Source organism: Nicotiana sylvestris, chromosome 10 (assembly GCF_000393655.2).
Source record: "Nicotiana sylvestris chromosome 10, ASM39365v2, whole genome shotgun sequence".
NCBI classification, from domain to species: Eukaryota; Viridiplantae; Streptophyta; class Magnoliopsida; order Solanales; family Solanaceae; genus Nicotiana; species Nicotiana sylvestris.
In genome coordinates, this window is record NC_091066.1 from 137,972,802 (window position 1) to 137,996,925 (window position 24,124).

Sequence of the window (24,124 nt, forward strand, 5' to 3'; positions counted from 1 at the left end):
CTCGCGATCACGAAGGGAAAACTGGGCTAGGGAGGAAATTACTCATCGCAACGCGTAGTAGTGGGGGGTTTAACCTTCACGAATGAGACCATCCTTTCGCGAACGCGTAGTATTAGGGAGAGGACCGGGGGAGTTAGTCTGTTACTCTACACGAACGCGAGCCCAGGCTCGTAAACACGAAGGCCCGGTGGGGCGGGCCATGGCGAAAATTATGGAAATGGAACGCAAAGGGCTTTCTGGCTGCTACTCTTTGTGAACGCGTTAGACCCTTCGCGAACGCGAAATAGGCATGACACCTAGTAGCTTAAAAATCCCAAAGTCGGGATTTAACCCTGTTTTCACCACTTCCAAGTTTGAGATCGGCTAGAGGCGCTTTCGAAGAGAGATTCCATCCCAACTTCATAGGTTAGTAGATTTTAAATTGTTTTATTCCATTCCATAAACACCATTGATTTTTAACATTTAATCTATGCTTTTTCGTGGTAGGAATTAGGGATATAGGTAGAAATTAGGGATTTTGAGAATTGGAGATTTAGACCTCGACTTGAGATCAGATTTCGAAACTAATCACATAATCGGGCTCGATGATGAATGGGTAATTTTGTTTTGGTCCGAATCTCGAGTTTTGACCAACCGGGCCCGGATTGACTTTCGTTGGCTTTTTCCAAAATCATTAAATATTGAATCTTTTTCACTCGTGGGTAGTTTCTAAAGCTTATTTATTGTTGAACTATATGTGGTTAGATTCGATTGGTTTGGAGGAGAATTTTAGAGGAAAGACCCTGATTGAGCTTTGGTTTGATTGCGGAGCAAGATAAGTGTTGGATCTAATCTAGACTTGAGGGAATTAGAAATTTGTGAACTAAGTATTGTGTGGATTATGTGAGAAAACGGCGTATATGCGAGGTGACGAGTATATATACGCCGTCAAGATATTTGTTTCCATGTTTTCTTGTTATTTCGTGAGTTATCGTACTCCATTCCATAATTTTTATATGCTTTATTTAACTTCTATGCCGTAATTGTTATTTGTCATTTAATTATTCATGTATTGAATTGTTCGTCCCTTCTATGACTCCATGCTTATTGCTACATGCCTTAGTTGTTTTACTTGCACACTTTACTTGTCATATGCTCTACTTGTCCTATTGTTTTTGTAATATTTTCCGCATCCTTTAATTATTACGTGGTCCTTTATTACCTTGTACTCATACTCCTTGATGATTGAGTTATTGGATTATTTATGTTATTTGAAATTGATTGGGGATTGGGTTGCACGCAACAATAAAATTGAAAGATGATGAATTGAAACGGTGGAATAAGGGAGGACACTTGATATTGATAAATGTTGATATAGCGGGATCGGATTGCGTACCACAACGGATTATTTACAGATACTTGATGTTGATTAATGATGATATGGTGGGATCAAGTTGCGCTTCAAAGGATTATATTCATGGTAATTGATATTGATAAATAATAATGTGGTGGGATCAGGTTGAGTGCCGCAACTGATTGTGTGCGTGTATTTATTATTGTTGTTTTGTTGGTTTCAGGATTCATACATAAGATTACGAGACTTGTTATTCTGCGTTTTCTGATAGTGAGATTCGAGTTCATTTCACAAATTAATTGCTTTACTTTCATTTTTTTGCTTTCCTTTCCTATTATTATTATAATTATTACTGTGTACAGATTATTGTAAGTGGCCCACTTTAGCCTCGTCACTACTTCGTCGAGGTTAGGCTCGGCACTTACAGAGTACATGGGGTCGGTTGTACTCATACTACACTCTGCGCTCCTTGTGCAGATACCGATGTTGATCCTAGCAGCGGTTAATAGCTTTTGCTCGGATCCTGCCACTGACGGAGATATGAGGTATAGTTGCACAGCGCTCGCAGTCCTGAAGTCCCCCTCCTATCTTTACTATTTTCTGAGTTTCAAAACAGTGTATTTTATTTAGACCATATTTGTAGCACTCTAGATGTTCATGTACTCGTGACACCAGCTTCTGGGCTATGTTTGGACTTTGTCGTTTAGTATTATTTTGCTATACTTCAAACTTATATAGTTTTCATTGTTAATATCTTGTTATAAATTGTTAAAATTAGTTAATTTTTTGTTTCACATCGGCTTACCTAGCAAGTAGATGTTAGGCGCTATCATGATCCCGAGGTTGAGATTCCGGGTCGTGACAATTTGAATCAGCTAAAAAGGTTCATGTGAATGGCAGTGATGTTGGGTGAATAGAAATAAAAGCTCGAAATCTGCAAGAGTTTCACTTGTCTAGTTCATCATCATCCGCATGTGACTATACTCCTATCGGATTTCTTGAAGATATTTCCTCGGCATTCCCGTATCTAAAATCCTTGTTTCTTCATTTATGTAGAAGTTTGAACAATATCAAGCTTTTGAGTACAGAATTGCAGAATTTGACCTTAAGTGACATGGTTGACTTGCTAGAAATCATCGTTCTAAAATTCAAGTTGAAATTTTGCCTCCGCGTCTGCTTTTGGCAACATCTACCATAGTGTGTGTCGAACTAATTTTTCACATCCTAAACTTAATTTATCATTTCGTTTATCGTTGATTATTGCATCATTTGTGTTTTTACGTATATTTCTAGTTAGTACGTTCATGAATTTACTGTTTTAGTCTTTATCATTTCACTCTCGCCCAAAGTCTTTGTTCTAGTCGCTCTAAATTCCAAAAAAATAGTTGAGAGTTTTAAAAATTGTTTGAAACTTTACGAGTGCACATTAAAAAATCCATTAGCGCATCCTTCGTTGTTTGAGAATAGGATATCACTATGCTATTTACGCATGGTTAGGGACAGAAATCTACTCTTGTGACAACATCTACCATAGTGTGCATAAAACTAGTTTTTTCACATCCTACATTTTATCTCTTTTATTATTGTTAAATACTGTACGAAATATTGAAGAATGATTTGTGAAATTTTTTGTGTATTTCATCACTGAAATGTACATATATATATATACAACAAAAAATCTGCAAATTAAAGAATGAACAAGAAAGAGAAAGCTACACTTGTCCTACTCTAATTTATCTAAAACTAACAAATTTATTCTTCTACTAGCTAACTAACTATATTCCCTCACATGTTAGTCACATGAGGGAAAGTTCTAGAACCAGAAATATCAGACGGACCATATTTAATCCATCATGAATTAAATCAATTTCATCCAATGACTATCCTTCTTCCACGTGTCCCAAGTCATGTTACTGAACATAACTTATTACACATCGGCTAAATCGAAGCATAAGTCTTTTGGTCCGAAACTTGGTCTTCTCTTTAGGTTTAGGTCTTCGTCTTCTTCGTCATTTTCTCTTCATCAATTGTAGTTGAAACTCCATGGGAGCTATGAGAGGTAGAGTTATGAAGTTTCTTCCTCCCAACATCCCTCCTCAAGTTAGAGGGGAACTGTGTGAGCCCTACCTTGCCCAAAATTTCCTGATGAGAAACCCCAAATAAGGTTTTTGGGAAGAGATCTGCGAGTTGAGCTTTAGATGGGACAAAAGAAAGAGTGATTAAGCCTGAGAGAAACTACTGTCGCACACAATGACAGTCAATTTCAACATGTTTTGTGCATTCGTGAAAAACGAGGTTACGAGCGATGTGGATGGCTGGTTTGCTATCAGAATGGAGAGGAATAGGCAAAGTAATTGGGGCAGAGAGGTCCTTAAGCAAACACACTAACCATGTAAGTTCTGCAGTAACCCTTCTCATAGATCTATATTCTGCTTCTGCTGAAGACAAAGAAATTGATACTTGTTTCTTTGATTTCCATGAAATAGGAGCTCCTCCAAGAGTTATGAAAAAACCACTGACGGATTTTGTTGAATCTTTGCAAGATGCCCAATCAGCATCACAGAATACCAGCGAAGAAAAAGATTGTTCAGCTGAAAGAAGAATACCTTGACCGGGATTGGAGCTGAGGTATTTGAGTACTCGTAGAGCAGCAGTAAAATGAGAAACACAAGGCTTCTGCATGTATTGACTGAGGGTGAGTACAGCAAATGAAAGAACAGGTCTAATATTAGTTAAATAGTTTAGCTTTCCAACTAAATGACGAAATATAGTGGGATTGTGCAGAGGCTGGATGTCATCAGCTTGAAGCTTGGAGGCATGTATTGACTTAGTGAGACTGAATTTAGATGCCCTAAAAAATAAATTTATACAGGTATTCTGCAAAGTTATGACTTTGTTTTTTACCTTAATATTCCCTTCTCTTTGCTTCTCTTTCTTTCCTTTTGCATTGTACTTATGTTATAAATTTGTAGGTTCATTGTACTTATGAATGAACTGAAAAGCCGAAAAAGGAAATGCAGCAAGTGTTATAAGTGTGGTAATTATAAGTATTGGCGCCATTTTTAAAGAGGTTTTGAGATCCTCAAATCAATTACAAGACGAGACGCTCATCAAATTATAGCTTGAAGTCTCAATGGTAATTCCCTTTTAGCACACATCTATATTTTTGCTTAACAACAATTAATGTTATTGAAATTAAAATTTACGTTTACAACTTACTAATATTTTCACAAAATCTTATAGTAAGTTCATTTGATTAAATGATGAGTAAATTGTAGCCTTAATGCAGGTTTGAATGAATCAGCATCACAACTACGCAAGAATACTTCTATCTATCTACTCAAATACATAGGTGGGTGGGATATTATATAGCACATCTAAGTTGTACAAAGTTGTAAACTGAATCAAGTTTAGAGGAGTTTTATTTATGTATTACTATTCTTTATTATTAACACTAGATAGTGTTAGCCCGTGCCAGCACGGGCCCAATATTATAAAAGCTGAAAATAATACTATATTTTATTAATTTTGTTTTGATAAGAATGGCAGATAACAAAAATATATGCATGTAAATAACTGCCAAATGGCGATAGACAACATATATAACAATAAATACCTAATACAATAGCTATGATTTCACAAATACATAGTGAAATAGGTTTATCGGTATTTCACAAGCACAATGATAGTTGCTTCCTTCTTCAAATTGCACCCCGAGGATAGCCATGCAAAATGACATTCGCCACACACTTGCTCAGGCACATTATTTCAGGAGGAATTACATCTTCAAGCTAATCAATCAACACTGAAACATACAGGTATAGAATTAGCTCTAAGTGAATGCTCCTCTAGCCTGAAGTATTTCTTCAGAGAGAATACAAGTAATCTGCATTCCCGACTTTGACTCAAGCTATACTTTTCACCTATATTAAGCAATTTATATCCTTTAACTTCCACAAAGTAATCTTCCTAGGCAGCAATTCCTGTATCACAAATCAATAGTATATATAAGTAACTGCAATATAAATGAAACAAATCAGTCTAATGCAGACATATAAGCATCAAGAACTCAACAATATTATAAAACCAGACAAATAGAATAATTCAGTTGTGTGTTAATACTATTTCAATTATTGTTGTTTCATTTTAAGAATCTTAACAACCTTGAACTGGTTGAGCAGATGGAAGAATGTTTACAACTTTAGTAAATCTATGGTTCCCTAAAGATGTTAAGTAATCAAGAGGTCTCCTGCAGAAGTATAAACTAATAAAAAGGGCAAACAACAAGAACAATGAGCAGCTTTATCAATCAAGTTAAGTCCATTACCCGGAGAAGGGAGAAAGATTAATCAAAAAGAAGTTAGCACAGTCACCAATCACTGAACGTAAGAGATATGCTAGAAAGAGCATGTTGATATTTCTGTGATAATCAGATGCTAAGCAAAAAGCATGTTGATTTTAACATCACGTTAAGTTTGTGCAAGGAATCAAATTGAGTAATGTGGTGAACATCATCTTCAGAGAAATTAAATGATGTTTTCTCACTTGCATTCCTTTTTTATAACCTTCTCACTTGCATTCCTTGGCATGTACCTATCTTCTGAGATGTCAGTTTTAGTGTTCTCAATTAAGTGCTTCAAAAAAAAAAAAAAAAAAAGAAGAAGTACAACGTAGTGCTTTTAGACAAGCAGATGATGGCACATCAAATGTGGAGATTCGTTGCTCTTTATATGTCCAACCTGCACACAATGGAGAATGAATACCGACTCGATCAAATCTTTCTTTCTCGAATGAAATTAGCGCATAGGAAATATACAAATATGAAAGTTAAAATAAAGCAAAAATGGTGTCTGCTGGCACATCAGTGCCAATATGAAACTGGAACAGAACTAATCTTAGTAGCTCAATCACCAAACAAACAGAGATTCAGTAATGAAATCTAACTCAGAAGACCCCAAATAAATATAAAAAAGGAACAGTAAAAAAGAGAGGGAAAGAACATGCGGAGGAGAAACCAGTAAATGTGCCAATTCAAATGTGCTTGAGACTGTTGCAGAAATCAGTAATAATAGGAAAATGCTCAGCTAAAACTCAGGTTAACAGAAAAGAAATCATGAATGAAAGAAGCTAGAGCCAAGATATTGAACGAATAAAATTATATGGCAAACAAGAGCCATAACCGTCCAAATCTCCATTTAATATTTATCTGGCATCGACAATAGTGAAAAATTCAATAGACCTTCCTTCATCATACTTCACATTATAGAAGTTACCATTTACCTCTATTTCATGATCATATTGGTAATATAAAATTAGGTCAAATGTTATTCTTAATAATGGCAACATAAAGTCATATGTAGAATACCTCCAACAATAGAAGTTACACCGATAGGACACTATTCTAAATAATTAATGATGAGGTAAGCAACAATAAATTAGTGGATTTAAAGCTATCTTTATCTTGCAATCAGCTAAATTTTTCGTTTAAACTTTATATGTAAATTCAAGAAAGTAATTTAGAGGGAGCTCAAAGCATAATCAATTCAACAACCAACATGATTAGAATATATGAGTAGGTCATTTGCATAAAGTTAGTTTTCAATCACGAGTTTCACCAGGTTTCACCGGATCCTCCTTAGCCATCCCTTTCAAAGCAGTAAATTAGCAAAAGTTAGAAATATGCTAGAAATAGAATTTAGCCCCTAATATAAATGATATTCATGTGACAATCAGAAGCTAATCAAGCAATCATGTTAATTTTCACATAACCATTAAGCTTGTGCAAGGAATCAAATTGAAGTAATGTAGTAAACATATCATCTCTGCATAAATTAAATGGAGTTTTCTCACTTCTATTCACTGGCATGTAGATATCTGACTTGTCAGATTTGGTACTCTCAATTAGGTGCTCCAAGAAAAAACAGAGGAGAAGTACAATGTAGAGCTTTCAGGTAAGCAGATAATGGTACATTAAAAGTAGAGATTGTTTACTCTTTATACCCGAACATGCACTGAATGGAGAATGACTACCAAAACAATCAAGTTTTTCTTTCTCGAATGATATGGAGTGCAAGAGCTATGTAGCACATGGCATTCTTTTCTGCAGCTCACAAATGATTAGGCATACATGCTAACCGTAAGCAGTTTGACATTTACAATGCGACATTGCCCATTATATTTCCACCATGATTTGTTGTAAGAAACGCCGGCTGTTTGATCCACCAGAAGCAATTAAGCATATCAACTATATAACAATTAATTCTACATAACTTGATTGACATTAGTTTTTGGATCACAAAATTTCTTAGAAGAGCTAGTAATTGAGTAATTAAAAGGTAATTAATTGAAAACCACAATCCAACATTCGAACCAATTGAAAATCACATAGAATGTTCAAAAACTTACTTTGAATGAGCACTCAAGCGCTGAAGATATGATCACAAGAAATAACATTGGTTTAGTATTAACAAGTTTAAGCTAATTCCAAAAAGCACAATAAAAGAAAATAAGGAAGACAAAACCAAAAAAGAAAAAGTAAAAATAAAAGATGCTGCCAAATAGATAATAAAAATGTACAGAAGAAGGGATCTGAATTCAGGACCCACATACACAACATTCTCTCTTCATTTGTCATCTTCCTCTCCCATCCTTTATCTCCTGAATGTCCTCCATTTGGTTCTTGATTCCTTCACTTCCTACTTTGGTAATAGACTTAAAACCTGCTATCACTATTACTATTATTATTAGACTTCGATTGTGTCTCATTCTTATAAATACTACACAATCCAGAAAAAAGGAAAAATATAAGAGAAAGATTCCCCTGAACTTCTGACCTTCAACATGCTTGTGACAAAGTGGAGCCAAGTAGGTTTACCTTCTAAATTCTGCATTGAATTTATTTACCTTGACTTGCTTGCCTTCATAAGTACCAACTGGGGATATTACTCTTACCCTGTCTTTTCCAGGAACACTTATCGTTTCTTGATTCAAAATGAATCTCTATTGTTCCAGTGCGTTTGAGCAAGAAATATAATGATACAATTGTGCAATTTCATATGCAGAACATACACCAGAACTCCTTCAATGGAAATATGTAGCAAACAGTTCATTATTCAGAACATGTACAAGTAGCCTTTATCAATCACGACTATCGTATTCGAACTATAAAGAGTTATCGATTTACTTATCATAACACTTCCATTTTCTAATATTTTGCAGTAAAACATATGACACAAAAAGATCTAGCATATATTGCTGAATTGAAAAGCTTGATCAAAGGATAAATTGTGATTTGCTTTTACTGAATGGATAAGAATACCAAGGCAACGATAGTCCAAACAATAAAAAATAGAATCAAGTTGAATGCATGAATATTTGAAAATCATCCGAATTCAAACGTTAATTCTACTACACATGACTATAAAAGTCTTATCACCAATTTTAACGACTTGTCGATACAACGTTGCAGCTTTTATTTTCCCTAAATTTACCTTTATATGAAAATCAAATGGTGATGTCAAACAGAAATCGCACACTAAGATTTGTGCTCTTTCTAAATCATTCATATTTGTTTGGCTCATGGCCAGCACCAAAAGAGGCACAAATAGTCGATTTATATCTATCACAATTCTACCACCCAAAAAAATGAAATGAAGAAAAATTATCTCGTGACTTTAATATCGAACTCAAATTTCTCCAATTTGGACACGACATAACCCGACAAGCGAAAAGGAAAATTTTAATCACTACAACAACAACAACAACAACAACATCCCAGTATAATCCCACCAGTGGGGTCTGGGGAGGGTAGTATGTACGCAGACCTTACCCCTACCCCGAGGGGCAGAGAGGCTGTTTCCAGGAGACCCTCGGCTCAAGAGAGCAACATGAGACAATATATTAGTACTATCAATAGAGTCATAATAAATAACATAAACTACATAATATAAAATACCAGAATAACAACAATATAAGAAATATAGGAAATACGAAAAGGATGGAGAAAAGGGTGTGAGGTATACTAATATCCAACCTACACAACCCTGCATCCGTTACCGATCAGTGATATCCTAAGACTAACTCCTAAATGGTTAGTGTTACTCCAGTGCGTTGTAGTAATACTCACAGACTTCCCCCTAATCTACACCCTTAATGCTTGACCTCCACAATTCCCTGTCAAGGGCCATGTCCTCAGAAATCCTAAGTCGTGCTAGGTCCTGCCTAATCACCTCCCCCGATACTTCTTAGGTCTCCCTCTACCTCTCCTCATGCCCACCACAGTCAGTCGCTCACACCTCCTCACTGGCGCATCAGTGCTCCTCCTCTGAATGTGTCCAAACCATCTGAGTCTTGCTTCCCGCATCTTGTCCTCCATGGGGGCCACACCCACCTTATCTCGAATAACTTCATTCCTAATCTTGTCCATCCTTGTATGCTCGCACATCCACCTCAGCATCCTCATCTTTGCTATTTTCATCTTCTGCATGTGTGAATTTTTAACCGGCCAACACTCGGTCTCATACAACATAGCAGGCCTAACCACTGCTCTGTAAAACTTACCTTTTAGTAACGGTGACACTTTCTTGTCACACAAGACTCCTGTTGCTAACCTCCACTTCATCCACCCTACCCCTATACGATGTGTGACATCCTCGTCGATCTCCTCGGTCCCCTGAATAACTGACCCAAGGTACTTGAAACTACCCCTCTTAGGGATAACTTGTGAGTCGAGCCTCACTTCCACTCCTGCTTCCATTGGCTCGGCCCCAAAGTTGCACTCGAGGTATTCCGTCTTCGTCCTGCTCAGCCTGAAACCTTTAGACTCAAGGGCATGTCTCCAAACCTCTAGCCTCTCGTTGACGTCGTGTCGTGTCTCATCAATTAAGACTATGTCATCAGCAAATAACATGCACCATGGCACATCCCCTTGAATATGATGCGTTATAGCATCCATCACCAAGGCAAATAGGAAAGGGCTGAACGCAGACCCTTGATGCAACCCCGTAACAATCGGAAAATGGTCGGAGTCGCCTCCTACTGTCCTAATTCGATCTTAGCTCCATCATACATGTCTTTAATCACCCTAATGTATTCAACCGGGACCCCTTTAACCTCTAGGCATCTCCATAGGACCTCCCTAGGAACCCTGTCGTACTCTTTCTCTAGATCAATAAACACCATGTGGAGATCCTTTTTCTTATCCCTGTATTGTTCCATCATCCTTCTAATAAGGTGGATAGCTTCTGTGGTAGATCGCCCCGGCATGAACCCGAACTGGTTATCTGAAATGGACACCGTCCTTCGCACTCTCATTTCTACCACTCTCTCCCAGACTTTCATGGTGTGACTTAGTAATTTGATACCCCTATAGTTGTTACAGCTATGAACATCGCCTTTGTTCTTATACAACGGAACCATTATACTCCACCTCCACTCTTCAGACATCTTATTAGTTTTGAATATAATATTAAACAACCCAGTAAGCCATTCCAAGCCTGCTCTACCCACACACCTCCAAAGTTCAACCGGAATTTCGTCTGGCCCGGTAGCTCTGCCCCTCCTCATCTTACGCATTGCCTCCATGACCTCATCGACCTCAATGTCCCCACAATAACTTAGTTCATGTGGGCTGTTGGCATTCCTCAATTCACTTAGCACAATATCCTGATCCCCTTCTTCATTTAGAAGTTTATGAAAGTAGGTTTGTCATCTCCTCTTAATCTGGTCACCCCCATCAAAACTTTGCCGTCATCATCTTTTATGCACCTCACTTGGTCCAGATCCCGAGTCATCCCCTCTCTCCCCTTAGCTAGTCGGAATAACTTCTTTTCCCCTCCTTTGTTCCCTAGTTCCTCATACAGACGAGCAAAAGCTGCCGTCTTAGCCTCCATTACTACCATCTTCGCCTCCCTCCTAGCTACCTTATATCTCTCACTGTTTGCTCTCTTCTCCTCCTCTCCAGAGCTCCCTACGAACCGCAGGTACGCCGCCTTCTTCGTTTCCACTTTATCTTGGACAACTGCATTCCACCACCAGTCTCCTTTGTGGCCACCGGTGCGGCCCGAAGATATCCCTAACACCTCTCTCGCCGCCTTCCTTATACAATCAGCCATCGTCAGCCACATAGTGTTTGCATCCCCACTACTTCTCCAAGCCGCCATTGCCGATAACCTTCCTTCCAACTCCTGAGCTTTATCCTTAGTCAATGCGCCCCACCTAATCCTCGGCCGGCCTCGTACTGACCTCTTCTTCCTCCTTATCCTAATACCAATGTCCATCACCAAAAGCCTATGTTGCATTGCTAGGGTCTCACCTGGGATAACTTTGCAATCCTCGCACAACCTTCTGTCGCATCTCCTGAGGAGTAGATAGTCAATCTGAGTTTTCGCCACCGAACTTTTATAAGTAACCAAATGCTCATCCCGCTTCGGAAAACTTGAGTTTGCAATCACTAGATCGAATGCCTTGGCAAAGTCCAACAACGTAGTGCCCCCTCCGTTCCGCTCCCCGACACCATAGCCGTCATGCACCTCAGTATAACTAACTGCAGACGACCCAATTTGACCATTGAAATCTCTTCCTACGAATAACCTCTCCAAAGGCGGAATACTACGAACGATGTCATCCAACCCCTCCCAAAAACGCCTTTTAATCTCCTCATCCAGGCCTACTTGCGGTGCGTACGCGCTAACGACATTTAAAGTACACTCACCCACCACCAATTTAATAGTCATTAGTCTATCATTCACCCGCCTGACCTCTACCACCGACTCTCTAAGATGGTTATCTACCAGGATACCCACTCCATTCTTACCCCTCAGGACTCCAGAGTACCATAACTTATACCCATCCACGTTTTTCGCCCTCGATCCAACCCACCTAGCCTCCTGGACACACGCTATATTAATCTTCCTTTTCTAAAGTATCTTCGCCAACTCTATAGACTTACTCGTTAACGAACCTCTGTTCCATGACCCGATTCTCAACCTATAGGCTCCCTTGCCCCCTCTACCTCCCCTACCTCCCGTCCCACACCCTGACCCCGGCCCCCACTCTGCCCCACCCGAGGACATGCCCTTAATCTATCATCCCAGATTGCAGCCACTACACTTACGACAAATCTCAAGAAGACTCACTAGTGCACAACGAATCAAAGTAGAAGGAAACAAGTCACTACAAGTACACTAGTAGAATGGTTGAACTATTGTGAACCAAAGTAACATCAATTTAGCTAACACCAAAAGGGAAACAGTAGAACAGGAGGTACCAACTCCCGAGAACTAAACCTGTGTTGATTTGTTGTACTTGATGTAGTTGTACACTCACGCACCGCTTCCCACCGCACGTTGCGGACGCTCGTCCTAGTTGCTCTCCTTTGCTAGTGCTCGTGCGCCCAACTTGTCTCCACAACTTCTAGAAATTCCCTGAAAACACAGAAAATACCACGACCTGAAAACCAAAAAGCGCTACCACAGGTGTAGCCCTGATCGTAGTAGGGGAAATGTATGGAAAAAGCAGGGAACTACACAAATATCTAATGAAATATATTGCCAAAACACTTGATACTACTATAAATTAAGAAATAATCAGTACTCTTCTATAAATTAAAACAAATCAAAATTATACTAGTTAAATAGAAAAAAATTGTTTTTGCAACAAATTCGGAAATGAGAATCCCAAAAATGGAAAAAAGCAAATGTTTTCAACTGCTTAAATCTTGGAAATGAGTGAAGAAAAGAATGAGATTTTCCCCAGAAAACTGACGGATTTTCCGGAGAAAATAATACTACTAACGAAGATTTGAAAAGATTTAAAAGGGACGCGGGGGTTAAGGACGGAGAAAAGGATGAAGGGGTGAGAAATGAATGATGAAATTCCGTGATTTGAAAACAATAGGGTCAAAATGTTCCCCAAACTTAAAGCAATCTTTAGTAAATAACAATGCCAAAGTTGAAAACTCAAAATAACTATGTAAAGATCCAATCTTTAGTGAGAGAAAGTGAGTAAAAATCAAATCTTGGAAACACCCAAATAGAGAGAAAGGGAATATCTTTGAGAAATGGTCTCTACTGTTTCTTCTGAGAATACCGTAAAGAAGTAGCAAATAGCAGTAATAAGAGAAAAGAAAGAAGAAACTGAACATACGAATTTAAGCTAGGCTTAGTCGTAGGAACAGATGGAGACGATGGATTGAAGTCTCCTGCGTCCGTTCTTGCTGGGGTGGGATTTACCTGCGTGGATGGCTGGCCTGGTTTTCGACCGTTGGGGTGGGTGTCGCCGGCATTGGGGATGGTTTTCGACCGTTGAAGAAAGTTTCGCCGTTGAGAAAATTTTAATCACTAAACTTCAAAATTAGCCGAAGAATACAAAGGGGAAAAAAGATGAAAAAATGAGAGGAGAAGATATCAGGAACCATTAAAATTCAAAACTAATAATAGTGACCCAAACAGAAGGAAGAACCAAGAAAAAAGGAGGAAAAAAAGTAGCTGCAGCTACACTTTAGAGCAAGAAGACAAACATTTGCAATACAAGTTTTGAAAGAAATTGAATATTCAAAGCTGAACTCTTGATTTCAATTCATCTCCACAAAAAAAAATAAAGTTCTCCCAATTTCATTCATCAAAACCCTAACTCGAAAATTTCCGGATCTTCTTGAATATAGACAAAATCTGTCTTTAATTTAGTTTATTTTCATGAATTTGAGGTAAACCTCCATTGCTTAATGATCTTACCATTGATATAAAAACAATTGTATGTGGGTTGAAACAAATTGGAAAAAAAAAAGGAGAAACAACACATAAATAGCAACAAAATTCATTTTGAAGAGTAAGAAATTTACCTGCAAGTTGAAGAGATTTGAGAAGACAGTAGAAAATTTGAGTAAGCTCTGTAACTCTATTGTATACGATATATTAGAAGAGAAGAAAAGGGAAGCGTATATGTGGGAGTAGCTTAAAAACTACATGTAGTATCTAGGGAGCGCACAAAAGGACACGTATAGAGGTCATGTGAATGACCTAAATGCCCTCAGACTTTGTTGAAAAGAATTGAAGCACACATGTCGAAACTGTTGCTCTTCTAATATATAGAAACTTACTATTACCACAAGAATAAGAAATAAATGAGCCTTGCATTTTCATATACTTACTTCTATGTTGACAAGAAAAATGGAAATAATGGCTCTTCCTGGGGTGGCAAAGGGGCGGGTCGGATATAAAACGGGTCGAAAACGGGTATTGAAAAAACGGATAAATTGTGCGACCTGACCCATATTTAATACAGATACAAAATGGGTTAATCGGTGGATAATATGGTTATATATCCATATTATTCATGGCTTCTTGAATATGATTACTTTTGGGAGAATTCCTAGTTCTCAAACTTGAGGAAATCCCCAATTTGAAACTTTACAAATGTAAAAATTAAACCCATTAGTTATCCATTTTTTAGGGGGAATAATATGGTTCTTATCCATATTTAACCCGTTTTTAAAAAGTTCATTATCCAACCCATTTTTAATGGGTAATATGGGTGGATAATTGTTCTTTTTTATTTAATAATAATGAAGTGTGAGATTGAGATAAAAAAGATAAGGTAACGACGCGACCACACCAAATCGGTCGTTACATAAAGTGGCACATTTCATCGTTACGTAACGACGAATTTAACGATACGATACAATAAAATCTTAGTAACAATTAAAACTAACATCGTACTTCAAGTAACACTAAGATACAATACAATAGGTAACAACCATCCAAACAAGCTGTTAGTGCTATGCATTGCTTTCTTTTTATTATTTCTTTCTTTACTTTTTATTTCATATTTCTTTTATTTGAATAGAAGAAATTTCAGAAAAATGAAAGTTTTACTATCTAATAGAAAAAGTTGGCTAAAAATGCAATTCATCTGAACTCAAATTCAAACTAAAATACTACAGTAAGTTTTAATTTCACCAAATATGTAGAATTATTTTTCATATGTGTGTATATATATTATATAAGAAATTTTATCTTTTATACATATCTACTAAATTTTGCTAAAGATCATTTTTGAATTCAATGATAATTTTATAACCGTGCTTCGCACGGAAAATTTCTCGAGGGGCTAGTCCTATTTATAGAAGCGCTTAAGTTTTAGGAAAAGAAGTTAAACTACTGTAGAATTCTATGACACTTTTCATTACTAAACATAACATACATTTACATTTTAATACTTTCTTATATGAAGTAAAATTAAAAATTTCACGGAATTCAATTTCTTCCTAACCCTACAAAATGAAAACTTACAGACTTTGACATACGCACGAATTCATGGCCTCCATTGCTTCTGATTCCCTATCCGCATTACCAGATGAAAATCTCCACAAAATCCTTCATTCTCTCAATCTCAAACAGAGAGCAATAGCATCCCTTGTTTCCACAAGTTGTCGTAACATAATAGCATCATTCGATGACCGCAAATTTGTAATAATAGATACATACTGTCGGTACTACACTCGGAATCCCTGTAATATTGGATGTGATGAGAAGAGCTACCGTGTGATCAAACATGCTGCTGCGGACATCAACAATTTATTAGGTAGTGTTCCTATTTTCAAATTGTCCTCGTCAATTTTTGAGTCAAGATTATTAACCGTTCTGCACTTAAAACGTTGCAATATTAAGGAGGAATACATTGTTGAAATTAAGGAGTTGCCTCTATTGAAAGAGATATATTTTGATCACAGTAGTATATATCCCATAACTTTCTCCAAGTTTATTCACAAGTGCCCTTCAATTGTTGAGTTAACTTTGATATATTGTGAAAACCTTTTTTCAATCGTACTGCCTGATCTGAATGAACTTAAAAAGGTTCATGTGAGGGGCGCCATAATTAGGACAATTGAAATAAAAGCTCGAAATTTGCTGGAGTTTCACTTGTTGACTTCAAATCTAGTAGAAGTACAAAATTTTGATTTATGCACTTGCACTAAGCTACAAGTCCTTAAAATAGATTGTGCAGTCATTCCCATCGGATTTCCTCCAGAGATTTTCACAGCATTCTCGTGTCTTAAATCATTGTTTATTTGTTTACGTGAAAGATTGAATAAAATCAATCTTTTGAGTCATGAATTGGAGAATTTGACCTTATGTGGCATGGTTAACCTGGATGATGTTATCATTGTTACTCCCAATTTACGTTTCCTCAAGCTAATACATACACACGAAAAACTCCCAAGCTCGTTTTCAGTGGTTGGTTCAAGGCTAATGGAAGTTGAGATTGAATTTATGCGTGCTTTTACAATTTGCTTGTTTCAGTGCTTAAGAAGTTTTGCTGAAAATTTGGGTGAAAATATCACCCTGTCCATGACAACTGATGCAACCGAATCAAAGGTATGTACATAGCTAAATGATCAATTGAAACATACAATCTCCTTTCAGGTTTGATAACTCGTGTTGACTATGATTTTGCATTGTCTATGGAAGGAGGTAAGATTTCATTCAGGCAGAGGCGGATTTACTGTGAAAAATGTGGTTCACGTGAACCCATGGTCCCTCGGCTAAAATATGTATATGATGTACATAATTTGCAAAAATGTAGTTATATATATTTGCTACACCTATGGTCAAAAAGGGTGAAGTGGTGCATTGGTTTTGCCTTCTTATTCCTAAAAGCCTAAGGGCAAGGGATCGAATCCCTACTTGGCTTTTGGTTATTTTATTTGTTTTTCTTAAATCTTTTTTTTTCTCTTTCTATTTATTTATTCTAACGCAGCCTTTCATATATCCTATTAGATATATCAGTGCCCAACTTCTACACAGAGATGACAATCCACACGGTTCCCCACTTCCCAAATATCAAAATTATTCCCTAATTCCTAATCTCAATTTATCCCAAAAGCCAAAAGGTCACACGTTAAAAAGAAGAAGCAAAACCCTAGTTCCTATTTTGATTTGTTCTTGTTTCTTGTTCTAAAAGCTAAAGCTAATATTCAGAGGCGGATTTACTGTGAAAAATGTGGTTCACGTGAACCCATGGTCCCTCGGCTAAAATACGTATATAATGTACATAATTTGCAAAAAAGTAGTTATATATATTTGCTGGCACCCATGGTCAAAAAGGGTGAAGTGGTGCATTGGTTTGCCTTCTTATTTCTAAAAGCCTAAGGGCAAGGGATCGAATCCCTGCTTGACTTTTGGTTATTTTATTTGTTTTTCTTAAATCTTTTTTTTCTCTTTATATTTATTTATTCTAACGCAGCCTTTCATATATCCTATTAGATATATCAGTGCCCAACTTCTACACAGAGATGACAATCCACACGGTTCCCCACTTCCCAAATATCAAAACTATTCCCTAATTCCTAATCTCAATTTATCCCAAAAGCCAAAAGGTCACACGTTAAAAAGAAGAAGCAAAACCCTAGTTCCTATTTTGATTTGTTCTTGTTTCTTGTTCTAAAAGCTAAAGCTAATATTTAGAGGCGGATTTACTGTGAAAAATGTGGTTCACGTGAACTCATGGTCCCTCGGCTAAAATACGTATATGATGTACATAATTTGCAAAAAAGTAGTTATATATATTTGCTGGCACCCATGGTCAAAAAGGGTGAAGTGGTGCATTGGTTTTTCCTTCTTATTCCTAAAAGCCTAAGGGCAAGGGATCGAATCCCTGCTTGCTTTTGGTTATTTTATTTGTTTTTCTTAAATATTTTTTTTGCTCTTTATATTTATTTATTCTAACGCAGCCTTTCATATATCCTATTAGATATATCAGTGCCCAACTTCTACACAGAGATGACAATCCACACGGTTCCCCACTTCCCAAATATCAAAACTATTCCCTAATTCCTAATCTCAATTTATCCCAAAAGCCAAAAGGTCACACGTTAAAAAGAAGAAGCAAAACCCTAGTTCCTATTTTGATTTGTTCTTGTTTCTTGTTCTAAAAGCTAAAGCTAATATTCAGAGGCGGATTTACTGTGAAAAATGTGGTTCACGTGAACCCATGGTCCCTCGGCTAAAATACGTATATGATGTACATAATTTGCAAAAAAGTAGTTATATATATTTGTTGGCACCCATGGTCAAAAAGGGTGAAGTGGTGCATTGGTTTTGCCTTCTTATTCCTAAAAGCCTAAGGGCAAGGGATCGAATCCCTGCTTGGCTTTTGGTTATTTTATTTGTTTTTCTTAAATCTTTTTTTTTCTCTTTCTATTTATTTATTCTAACGCAGTCTTTCATATATCCTATTAGATATATCAGTGCCCAACTTCTACACAGAGATGACAATCCACACGGTTCCCCAATTCCCAAATATCAAAATTATTCCCTAATTCCTAATCTCAATTTATCCCAAAAGCCAAAAGGTAATACGTTAAAAAGAAGAAGCAAAACCCTAGTTCCTATTTTGATTTGTTCTTGTTTCTTGTTCAAAAAGCTAAAGCTAATATTGATATCTTGTCTCCATTTACTCTCTAACTGCTTGTGCAATGCTATTTTCCAATTCCTCCAAGGTAAGGTCCAATCTTTGTCTAAACTAGTTAATAGGTTTTCTTGTAGGTTTTTCCGATTTTGGGATTTTTTTTCCTGTAACTACTGAATGAAGGAGATTTTTTCTGATTTAGATTTATTTTGATAACTTTTCTTGAGCTAATCCTTTTTGATTGATAATTTGATATTGAATTACCAGCCCACTTCGATTGTAGTAACCGGAAATCAGACAGTTTAGCATTTGTCAAGGTGTTAGTTAACATATTCAGAGGCGAATCTAGAAATTCGGGATGATGGGTGCACCATTACTTTCAAGATTAACATTTAGTTTGATAATATAAAATTTTACAATCTCAACAACTTACCGAGCAAAAAAATAATTAGTTACATTATCACAAAAACAAATATTATCAATTTGCAATTGTACGCGACGAGTTTTCATACTTTGAAAATGATCAATAATAGCATTATTACTTACAGTTGCAAATACCTTACGCTTTATATTGCAAACTAAACAACCATTCAAAAACTCTTCACTAATGCTATTACGTAGATCACTTTTTATGAGCTTCATTGAGGAGAATGCCCTTTCCACGCTTGCAGTAGCAACAAGTAGAATCAAAGTCAACTTCACAAGTAAATAAATATGACACCAAGTTTGATCCAATTTCGTCTCTGCCATCACTATAGCAAGATCCTTCATTCCCTTCAAGTTGATAAATTTGCTATGAGGCATTCGAGCATAGACAATGAAACTATCAAGTTGAAAGCTGAGATCTCGAAGCTTGTTGTCATCAAACTCATTTGGATAATACTCGGCCAACTTCATTATTCTGTCTTTGTCATAATTAGCAAATAAATCAATCGGATTCAAACAAGCCATACCAAGGAGTAAGTCACTAGTCACTACATCAAAATGACTATTTAACTCATGAAGCTGCAAATCAATAGCTGCTTAAAATATTTCCACACTAAAGTAATGTGAATATGAAACTCCCGACCTCTTTCGTTTCGATCTTGGATAGTCTTCATCCATTTTGGGGATCATAATATCATGTTTACCACAGAACGAGTAAACTTCATTCATTAAGAACTCGAATTCACTTTCTCCATAGTCTGCAATCTTATCTTTGCAAGGTCAAGCAACCTCATAACATTGACTATGTCTTGATCTTTCTTTTGTAAAGCTTTGTTCAATTCATTTGTAAAAAGCAACATCTTGAACATCAAGTGCAATAAAAACACAAACTCAAATTCTTGAATATTACCCAAAAGATTTTTTGCTGCAAATCTATCAAGAGAAAGAAGACTATCTTGTTGCATATCATTAAGCATGTTAACAATCGAAGAAAATATAATCAAGAAATTTTCCAAGGTCTTAAAATGCGAACCCCAACGGGTATCACCCGGTCGTTGGAGCCCACGTTCTTGATTCAATCCTTGGCCGGTAAGTATTTCTCCAGACTTAAGTAATTCTTCCAACTTCTCTACTTGGTGTTGTCGAAGTATTTCCCTGCGTTTAAAAGATGCTCCAATAGTATTCAATGTGTTAGTGACAACATCAAAAAAATTAGTCACATCCGGATGCTTTTTAGAAAGAGCTGCAAGTGTTAATTGCAACTGAGGGGCAAAACAATGAACACAATAGGCAGATGGAACATCTTGTAAAATCAAAGACTTTAGACCATTTATTCTTCCTTGCATATTACTAGCTCCATCGTAACCTTGTCCACGTAGCTTGGATGAGCTTAAGGAGTGATCCAAAAGCAAATCATAAATTGTTTTCCGTAATAATAGTGCAGATGTATCATTCACATGGACAATACCCAAAAAGCGCTCAATCACCTCCCCTCTTTTGTTAACATATCGTATAACAAGGGACATTTGCTCTTTATGTGAGATGTCCTTTGATTCATCAACCAATATCCCAAAAAAGTCATCATCCAAATCTTGGATAATAGCTTTAATTGTTTCTTTAGCACAAGCATCCACAATATCCTTTTGAATTGCTGAACAAATCATCATATCATTTTTTGGAGCTTTATGTAATATTACATTTCCCACATCTAAATGCTTATCCCCATGAAATTCCAAAAGTTGAAGAAAAAGACCTTTGTATTCGGAATCTTCACTTTCATTATGACCACGAAATGACAATCCATTTCTCAAGAGAAATCTTACCACATCAACCGAGGCATTTAAACGTATCCGATGATCACTTTTTACTTTCTCACTTTGCTTGTGAAAAGAAGATTGAATCGATTGTTCTTGATTTATCAAATCTTGCATCCTATTAAAACATTTGTGATGGATACTACTTACTTCCCCGACATGTGTTCTAAGTCTTTCCGTACCCTTGTTCCAACCCTTAAAACCATCTTTTGTAAATGCATCTCCCGCATTACCGCGACTTTCAAGTTCATTCTTAAATAAATAACAACACAAACAAAATGCAGCATCACTTTTTATGTTATATTCCAACCATTGAGAATATGGATCCTTAAACCAATCAGGATTAAATTGACGCATTTTGTTCCCAAATTTAGTTTTAGGGAAAGCATGGCCACTCGGTTGACAAACCCCTTTTTGAATATAATGTCTCCTCACTTCATCTCGGATATTAGGGGCATACTGAAGAATCGACATTCTTTCTTTGGGATTAGGATTGGGAGATCCTAGCTCAAGAACACTATCAACATTTGAAGGAGGGGATAAGATTGTCCCTCTTTGGATTTCAGGAGCTATATTCGAACTAATAGAAGGCCGACTACTACTATTGGAACTTGATTGGCCAATGTTTGACCTGATCACAAATTTATCCATTTTGATGTTCCTACAAATTCAAATATCTCCCATCATCAAAATTCAAATTCATAATGTGAGCACGTGATTTTTGTTTTCGCGCGACAATCGCTCCAAAAAGAAATAAAAAAAAATATAATTGGCCCTGCTGTACAATTTTTGGATTTCTGTGCGGCACCTTGTTGATTTATTTGTGACTTTGACCCATTTTTATTTATTTACTTCATTAAAATAAAATTCAAAAATATATGTGTCATGCATAATTCAAACGGTAATCCGGTCGTTAAATAGAAAATCATGAATAGGCATTTTCGTCCGTGATTTTATTTGGTTTGACTTTACCTGTTTTGAAATATTTTAGTATGTGTGCAAATAATTGTATTTCAGTGTGTATTTAATTTTAATTTGATTTTTTGGCTTAGTTTTGTTTTAAAATAAATAAGAAAAAAGGAAATAAAAATAAAATAAAGAAAAGACCCCTTCCCTTCCGGACTTGGGCCAATTTTGTGTTAAAATTGGCCCAAACAAACAGCCCAAGACCCAGGCCTGCCCGGTCCAGGCCACCTGATGCCCAGGACGTCCAAACGACGTCGTTTGAGTCGTGCCTGATCTGGGCCGTTGATCTCAGAGTGATCAACGGCCAAGATCAATTCCCCATAACCCATCAATAAACCCGACCCATCTTACCCGGACCGACCCCAACCCTCAACCCTCAAAACGACACCGTTCCATTTAAGCCTTCAGATCCAGACCGTAGATCTAGATTGATCTAACGGTCGAGGTTCACCCACCCACTAACTATATAAACCATTCACCATACCCTGCCCCCTAGCCAACACCCCCGCCTTCGTCTTCACCAAACCCATCCCCTTCAAACCCTAGCCGCCCCTGCACACCTTCACCAAAAACCCGGCGGCCTGAACGCCGGTGACCTCCACTTGAACACCGTAGAACCCCCTCACCACCCTGAACATAGACCTGTTAACCGTTTGGTTCGAATCACCCTCCAGGTCCTCGAATCTTCATTTGAAGATTCGAGTCAAACTCGATCTAACCCAACCAACCCCAGCTTCATACCAGACACTCCCCGGACCCTCCTCGTGACCAAACCATACTTGGTTTGGTCCGAATCTAACCAGGGAAGCACGAATATTAGATCTGAGTTTTGAAACCACAAGGTCCCTCTTCACTGGTTCAAACCGGTTCAAACCAAAGGGTTTAAGGTCTGATGGACTTTAATCGAAGTGTTTCTCGATTAAAGTCCGTTCAGCCTTAAGAAAAGTTTGTCCGAGTCCGAGTTTGAGGTTTTGATTTTTCAAGATTTAAGGTGAGTTTCTTTCCCTTCTTTATTTGTTTTGGCCCATTTGATTGTGTTAAAGTCTGTTCATGCTTTGATTTTGTGTTTTTGAATTTTGTCAACTGTGCCCCGTCCATTTGCCTGAACTTCTGTTTGTTTGAATGAGTCTTTCCATTTGCTCTGATAATGTGTATATAAATGTTATGCAAGTAGCTGATTTCCAAGTTTGGACTGACTAGTTGACTCCTCGAGTGTATTTCTGTTTAGCCAGTACAATTCAAGTCATGTGCCCTATACTTTGAATGTCTGATTTTTGGCTACGATTGTGTATGTTAATGCTAATATAGTCGAGTCGACATGAGTCGTCAATTAGTTTCAACTGCCTGAACAAAATAAATCGATTTGCTTCTGTTGAACATTTGCCTGAATCAATTAAGAACCAAGTTCAGTTACTTATAGTTGTTAATATGATTTCAGAAACCTAAGGCTTGATCTGTAATTGAAATCTGAGTTGATAGCATGTGCACTTGTGCACAGCATGTGCATTGTGCACAGCCTGTTTTTTCCTGCATAAAAGGGCTTTCAATTTTAAAATGGTTTGACAGCATATGCTGTCAGATATATTCTACTGCCCATGCTTGCTTTTAGTTAATAAAATAGGAAAGGAAAGCCTGCCAGGGAATGTTGATGGGGGTTAATACTTAAATAACTAATTGGAATCTGAAAAATAAAAAGGGCACATGGGAGGGGTACTGCGATATTAAAAAGAGGCTGTTAAAAGGAATAGGAGGGAGGCTTATAAAAGACACAGACACAGAGATATAGGGGGGGGGGAGATTTAGGAGATAGACATAGACAGAATTGGAGGAAGAAAAAGAGGAAAAATAGACAGACTGTGAGGAATTTTTGAAAGAGAGAGCTGAAATACACACTGAGAAGTATACACACACAGACATACATAGAGAGACACAGGGGGAGCCTAAACTGAAATTTTGAGAATTGAAGTTCTGGGGGAAAACAGTAAAAAAAAACTGGAAAAGGTCTCTTTCTGATAACTTAAGTATAAGTTCAAGACTGCAGACTGATATTGGATTCTTGAAAAGAAAGAAGATAGGGAAAGGGATAAACAGAAAATCAGCAATTACTTCTGTCTTGTTTGTCTGATTCCCAGTTTTGTTCAACCTGTTCAATCAACTCTGTTTTCTTCCAAGTATCAGC

General features: G+C 37.1%; 3 protein-coding genes and 1 long non-coding RNA gene across 6 annotated transcripts; 1 reads left to right on the plus strand and 3 right to left on the minus strand.

Annotated features, from left to right (window-relative positions):
• Positions 1 to 3,285: 3,285 nt before the first annotated feature.
• On the plus strand, positions 3,286 to 4,859 carry LOC104244266 (uncharacterized). Of its 3 annotated transcripts, none has more exons than XR_715462.2 (5): positions 3,286 to 3,725; positions 3,820 to 4,028; positions 4,118 to 4,205; positions 4,306 to 4,469; positions 4,623 to 4,859. It is a non-coding gene; the product is annotated as an uncharacterized lncRNA (long non-coding RNA). The 3 variants fall into 3 exon arrangements; XR_715461.2 differs by having other exon boundaries at positions 3,295 to 3,725; positions 4,105 to 4,205; XR_715463.2 differs by having other exon boundaries at positions 3,304 to 3,725; positions 4,105 to 4,205; positions 4,612 to 4,859.
• Positions 4,860 to 11,013: 6,154 nt separating this feature from the next.
• Positions 11,014 to 11,493, minus strand: LOC138880016 (uncharacterized). Its single transcript, XM_070159668.1, has one exon. The coding sequence runs from the start codon at positions 11,491 to 11,493 to the stop codon at positions 11,014 to 11,016; it is 480 nt and encodes a 159-aa protein (XP_070015769.1).
• Positions 11,494 to 12,693: 1,200 nt separating this feature from the next.
• On the minus strand, positions 12,694 to 19,894 carry LOC104224909 (uncharacterized). Its single transcript, XM_070159669.1, has 3 exons — positions 19,870 to 19,894; positions 19,286 to 19,758; positions 12,694 to 12,756 (listed from the first exon to the last, which is right to left on the minus strand). Exons 1-3 carry the CDS (start codon positions 19,892 to 19,894, stop codon positions 12,694 to 12,696), a joined length of 561 nt encoding a protein of 186 aa, XP_070015770.1.
• LOC104224908 (uncharacterized) lies at positions 19,894 to 21,630 on the minus strand. The gene has a single exon (XM_009776632.1). It carries the CDS (start codon positions 21,628 to 21,630, stop codon positions 19,894 to 19,896), a length of 1,737 nt encoding a protein of 578 aa, XP_009774934.1.
• Positions 21,631 to 24,124: the final 2,494 nt, after the last annotated feature.